The sequence below is a fragment of the Bipolaris oryzae genome (assembly GCF_000523455.1).
Source record: "Bipolaris oryzae ATCC 44560 unplaced genomic scaffold scaffold_304, whole genome shotgun sequence".
Taxonomy (NCBI): Eukaryota; Fungi; Ascomycota; class Dothideomycetes; order Pleosporales; family Pleosporaceae; genus Bipolaris; species Bipolaris oryzae.
This window is the reverse complement of record NW_006911580.1, coordinates 9,931-16,508: the sequence shown is the minus strand read 5'-3', so window position 1 is coordinate 16,508 and position 6,578 is coordinate 9,931. Positions and strand designations below refer to the sequence as shown.

At 45.2% G+C, this 6,578-nt stretch overlaps 2 protein-coding genes across 2 annotated transcripts; both read left to right on the top strand.

Annotated features, from left to right (window-relative positions):
* Nucleotides 1-2,685: 2,685 nt before the first annotated feature.
* Nucleotides 2,686-3,495, top strand: COCMIDRAFT_41658 (uncharacterized protein; the record flags this gene model as incomplete). Its single annotated transcript, XM_007695372.1, has 2 exons — nt 2,686-2,757; nt 3,136-3,495. The coding sequence occupies 2 exons, from the start codon at nt 2,686-2,688 to the stop codon at nt 3,493-3,495; spliced, it is 432 nt and encodes a 143-aa protein (XP_007693562.1).
* Nucleotides 3,496-4,541: 1,046 nt separating this feature from the next.
* COCMIDRAFT_10088 (uncharacterized protein) lies at nt 4,542-4,859 on the top strand (the record flags this gene model as incomplete). Its single annotated transcript, XM_007695371.1, has 1 exon — nt 4,542-4,859. The coding sequence occupies one exon, from the start codon at nt 4,542-4,544 to the stop codon at nt 4,857-4,859; it is 318 nt and encodes a 105-aa protein (XP_007693561.1).
* Nucleotides 4,860-6,578: the final 1,719 nt, after the last annotated feature.

Below are 6,578 nucleotides of genomic sequence, written 5' to 3'. Positions count from 1 at the left end.
AATACTTATAGATTATCTAGGTGCAGCCTATATACTAGATTTTAGAGAAAATCTATTAAGTAGTTCTCTAGATCTAGATCCCTGTCAATCGCGATTTTTGGTGAGATTTTGACTGGCCCACATACTGGGGTGGCCCGCTTACTGGTGAAACACGTTAAATTATATTAGTAAACTAATATAATTATGTATTAGAGTCTATATTGAAGAGATATTGAATATAATATAACTAACTAAGTATCTAATAAAGATCTTTAAATTAACTTAGAACTGTTTTTTTTTATATTTAGCTATATAATTCTAGTCTAATAAATTTCCGTAATAACTATAGGTATAGATTCTGCTCTAGTCTAGATAGAGATTAGTTATCGCGCGCCTAATCTATATTATACTAAATCTTTAAAGTTTTTCTCTAAACTCTATATCTAGTACTTTATTAGATAGTTTAAAGTTATAGATTACTATCAGACTTATACTATATAAGTATACTATAGTATTTATTAATTCTAGCTATAGTTTTTTTAAAAGATTCGTAGTTATACGTATCTTAATTACTTTTATAATTAGCTTTTAGTCTACTCTTTCTATTAACTTATTTAGTTTATAGATATATAGTAGTAGACTTTTAATTATAATTCTTTTTTTCTTTATCTACTCTTAATATCATAATATCTCTCTAGAGTAGTATTACTATCTTAAACAATCCAACGGCAGTTTCGCTGTTGATTTTGGTAGCTTGTGACGCCGTTTATGGATGCTAACTTGCCACAAAACCCCCCTAATTGTGCGGGCAGTGGCCCGAGTGGAAACCTCTCCGGCTTTCCTACCTTAGCTAGCGTAGGCGTTAAATAATTGTAATGGCTAATTTATTTTCTCGTTAGGCATGCTGCAGCATGCCTGTGACCTGACTCGTTTTTTTAAACACTATAAGTGAATGTTAACCGAATTCAGGATCGGACTGCTGATGGAGTACTAAAGGCCCTCTACTCCCCGTCTGCAGCAATACAAACCAGGCCTTCTTTTCCTTTTCTTNTTTCCTTTGCAGCCTGCATTCTCCTTCAAACTCAAAGTCTCGTTGTGTTACTCTTGTTTCCCTTTACACTTAGCCTCAGACACCCAACTATAGGCGCATGCTCTGCTTCTATTAGCTCTGCGTGTACTTGCTTTACCTCTCTCTCACGCTTCTTTTTTTGCATATATTGCGCGACATGCCACAATACTCATCCGTTAAAAATTCTTCCAACAACAGCGATTACTCTGCGTCTGACACAGAGCATAGTGTAGAGCTGGATATAGATCTAACAGACGTAGATGAATTTGCCGACAAAAACGAAAAGAATAAAGTATAGGTCTTCCCTAACGACGATTATCCGCCTGAATACTACCTTCAACAACTTAAGAATTTTAACGAATAAGAATACGTTAAAGAAGACTATAAGGAAAGTAGTACTCGCTTACTTAATCGTATAGAAGATTAGTAGAACTAGTAGGTCTCCTATCTCCTTAGAGCTTACGCTAGATCTATGAACTGACCCAGCATAGGTGCTGGACGTACCTTAAGAAAGACTATTACCGTGCTTACGCAACTATATCAGTTAGCACCTTATACATATTCTTTAACTAGCTACTTAGCCAGCGCCAGGGTAAAGGTGGAAGAAAACGCTGAGGAACTAAGTTTTCTAGCTCTCTAAGAACGTATTAGAAGGTTTTCTGGCTTATGTATAAAAGAGCAACTGGTGTGAAACTAGACGGAAAGATGAATCGGAGTATACATAAGGTACAGTGACCGGGCTTTCTAATTACATTCTTACTTGGGCATATATATCTAACGTAACTAATAGGTATTAAGGAAGCTGGCGAAGAAATACGATCTAAAGAAGATTGGTCGAGATAAAGCCTGCATGTATGTTAAGGATCTGGCTCAAGTTCTGCAAACGAATCTAGTAACAACCGAAAAGAGATATCCTCACGGTCGCTATAGGATATAAGCCTAGCTCTATCTACAACTTGGTGGGTTTACAGCGAACCGGCCCCAGGCTCTCCTTAGTCTCTGTTATCGCCATATACAAGTTACACTTCTACGTGATCCTGAGGGTGGCCCTTATTAAGTACTACTGGAGTTCACTTTTGAATTCATGAAGGAGTTTCTTAGTATTAAAGACCTATACGTTATTGTTATGTATAAGAATATTATACGCTAATGGAATTTTCCTTAAGGAATACCTTTCCTCTTCCTGAGATTATGTTCGATTAGACGCTTCTCTTCAGTCCTTACGTCTTCCTTCTTAGCCTGCTCTTCCGCGATCGGGCGTTTGCAGCCTATAATCTAACCTCGCTAGAGGAGTTAAGTAGGCTTAAGATTCCGCTAGGCCGCAATGAGCTCCTATTACGCCTAAATTAGACGTTAGACAACGTTCCCGTGTTTTAGAAAGCAGTGCAGACTCTGAATAGTTAGGATGTCTCTCCTACTAAACTACTCCCCTACTCTACCCTGCTTCTATAGATCTGGACTTTAGGTAAGATCACGGGATTTGCTTAAGTTACCCGTCCTTATTCGCTGAGATACGCTAGAGAGAAGGCGTTTAACGAAAACAGTAAGTCTATCCATTCAATCTAAGTTGTATAATGCAGGATGTAGTCTTAACGCACCATGTAGGTAATATTAGTGAGGCTATGCAGAACCTAATGATGGGTCATGCCAGCATCGCGACATTTTTGAAGTATTACCTTTCGCGACGTATTATAGTTAATACGCAGGCTGTTATAAGAGGCATCTAGCCGTAAGCAGCTCTTATGCGGTCGGCTTGTACTATGAGCCGCTCGATTGATCGTCGTCGNCCACGAAGACTCACGGAGGAGCAGTCTGCATCTGTAGACGATGATCCTTCCATTCGCTCTCTTCTTAACTAATAAGAGCACCTTAAAAGTACCATTCGTAATGCAATAAAACAGCCTAAGTATAAAGCGCTCACTACCAAGATTAACCAGGAGAGGCAACGTCGGCGGCACGCCCTTCTCAAGGACGTTAAAGAACGGTGGGAATTTGAGCAGCCTGTGCGTGATGTCGAGCGGCAGCTTGCTAGGCTAGAAACTAATAACGATCTGGAGCTAGTTCACGACATTATGCTCCCAGCCTAGAAAAAGCTATGCGACTTAGTTCTGTCGAGACTAGGAACCACTATAGAAGAGGAGGTTACTAGACGTAATTGTGCTATCTATGCGGTCACTCTATATTGTGGCATTGAAGAGGGGGGAATGAACCCTATCCGAAAAGGAGGCCGAAGCAGGAACGCTGCCCTACCCGCCAAGAGCCAACCAGGACACGAGCAAGAACTATTAGAGTTAGCTAAAGTCTCTATATATAAGGAAAAAAGGCCAAGGGTATGTTTTCTTTACCTAGGTAACGAAGGGCTGCCGCTAGCACAGCGTATATATGCTTTTAGCACTCTAGGAGATCTTAGCAAGCATTTTAGTCGTAAACACTTAAAAAACATTTAGAGTAGAAGGGATCTTAGCTGCAAGCTTTATATAGTGCCCTTAGTAGACAAGACGCACTTGTAACGACATGCTGAAGAGATCTATAGAACTATGTCCCCTAGACATTCTTATAATTGCTACTAGCACTTTAATTGTCGCCTTAAATTATAAAGATAATCTAAGACCTGATATAGCGATTAGGTTTTTCTATAGGTAGCGTAAGTTATTAAATTAAAATGTCGCTAGTGTTAGTAGCCGTGTTATGTGCTTCCTCAACGCAGGGTTAGCTGCATTATCGTTATATTTGGTAACTATGTGTTGCCACTCTTCCCGTAATCTTGTGAGACAGTTCTCCTTTTCTTGTCTAGACAGATATATAAGCTGTAATTCTACCGGGATCTCTCTACTATAGCGACGTGCTTGCTCTCTATTTTGGTACTTGTATTGGCTTGCTGAGCCACACTGGCTTTAGACCTAACATTTGCGCCCTTGGAGGTTGACCGCGGAAAGCTACAACTAGTTGTTCTGCTTCGCGATGCCAAGGTATGATGAATATCGTCCTAGGTGTCTTTCTGGGAGAATAACTCGAAACAGCCTACACGGCCTGATAGTTCAATGTGTTCTTGAGCTCTCGCATGAGACTAACCAAAACTACACTGCCTATATCGAAGAGCCGGAACAAGGAGACCCTGAAGTTATAGTCATAGTGATCAAGAACGAGAGCACTTACTGCTTCTAAATGGCGATCACGGGTACCAATACCGACGTCGGGAACGCAAAGGCGGTCTGTTCCCAAGCAGTCTTGTATAGGAGCACAAGAGATGATCCTGACCTGTATCACGCTGTTTACGACAGCCTTACACATATGGTTTCCTTCTGCCGATGTAGCCCCTCAAAGGAAGAAATCGAGGATGTGTCCTGTTACTCAATGCACTGAGAAGCAAGCAAGGTATGTAGCACAGTGGGAAGTGGGTGCACGCTACTGTGTATGCCCAGACCACTGTAGCGTTTGCCGAAGCGAGTAGAGAGGACGACTTGAATGAGTTTGCGATCGGGACGCGTGAGAGATGGCCATCTCGACCCCTGAACGCGACCGCGATCACGAAGCCACATCCTTGCCAGCCGAGCTACTAGCACCACTAAAGAGACGCGCAAGGAACACCACCGAGCAAAACGAACACTACCGCAGGCGACCGCTACAGCTAGACCTATCAGCCGACGACTCCGACACTATCCAGATCGAAAGCAGCCAACCTATCCGTCAAGCCAGGAAGAGCACCGCCACCAACAAAGATCTACTCACCGCGTTAACCAAGATCATCCAGCAGCAGAATGAAACGATCCAGAACCTCGAACGCGAGACTAGAGAGATTAGAAAGAACTAGCAAGCGATTATCGACCACAATGTGAAACTTGTTGACGAGATCGCTGAGCTAAAGACACGCGTCGATGACCTCGTGGCAGCAACCCCTAGTACGCGTACCTGGGCCGAGGTAGCGTCCACAGGCGCACCCACAGGATTAAACGCCACAGCCGCGCCACTGGAAAGCCAGCAGCACACTATCAGAACTAACCTTGCCTCTATCGACGTGCCTAGCGTCACTATAGACATTTCTAGGGCAGATAGCGAAAATAGCAGATTGTCAGCAGGAGCGGTTAGAGCAGCCGTGGAGAAAGAGATGCGCACAATGGAGAACCAAGAAAACTGGCGATGCCCACCGTCGACCACGCGACCCAGAGCCGGATTAGGATCACGTGCAGAGACGAAGATGAGCACCAGCTAGTCAAGAGAGCAGCAGAGAAGATTGGCGCAGGCTCGCGCGTATTGCGCGATGAGCTCTACCCAGTCAAGATAGACAATGTTAAGAGAACAGTGGTATTGGACGAGAAAAATGAGATTAGAGCGGGAGTAGCAGAAGCTGTTAGCGAGGAGAATGGAACGACAGTCGCCAAGATTGCGTAGCTTAGCAAGAAAGACATCCCCAAGGCGTACGGCTCTATGGTGGTGTACGTGACCAAGAAAAGTGACGCAAGGAGGCTCATCGCAGAAGGCTTCTTCCACGCGGGCGGAGAGTCCGGCACAACAAGCGCATTTGAACAGCGACCACGACCAGGGCAATGCTACAACTGCCAGGAGCTCGGCCACAAAGCGTATCAATGCCGAAAGGTGCAGAAATGCGGGAGATGCGCGAAAGAGAGCCACCGCCACAAGAGCTGCAGCGAAGTAGTGANGAAGTGCGTGCTGTGCGGAGGACCGCACGAGTCGTTCAGCAGAAACTGTCGGATGCTATATCCGCCTCAACATGAATAGAGCATTCCGCATAATCCAGCTTAATGTTAGAAAGCAAGACGAAGTACACGATAGTTTAATGAGCGACGAAGAGCTGCAAGACGCGTCGGTGGTAGTTGTCCAGGAGCTACATGCACGGAGGATCCAGAGTCGGCTGCTGACGACGCCCATGTTCCACCACAAGTGGACCAAGATGGTACCATCGACGTGGCGAGAAGGAAGGTGGCCGATACGGAGCATGCTGTGGGTGAACAGAGAGGTGGAGGCGGAACAGGTACGGGTAGAGTCACCGGACTTGACAGCAGCGATCATTCGGCTACACGAGCGTCGGGTGTTGGTGGTGTCGGTGTACATACCAGGAGGAGACCAGCAAGCACTGCGAGACGCATGCAGCAAGCTAAATACGGTGATTAAGGATGCAAGGAGAAGGGCCGGCACGGTGGTGGATGTGGTGCTGGCTGGAGATTTCAATCAGCACGACCAGCTGTGGGGAGGAGAGGANGTGACGCTGGTCAGACAGGGCGAGGCAGACCCGATCATCGACCTGATGACAGAACACGCGCTCAGCAGTATGCTCCCGCGCGGCACCAAGACGTGGCAGTGTGGAGACTACGAGACGACAATCGACTTAGTGTTGGCGTCAAAAGAGCTGGCAGACACGGTACTAAGATGCGCTGCGCACGACACCGAGCACGGCTCCGACCACCGGATGATCGAGACGGTCTTCGACAGCTCCGTACCCGTAGCGCAGCAGGGAGAGCGGCTTCTGCTCAAGAACGCACCGTGGAAAGCAATCAACAACAGGATCGCCAGA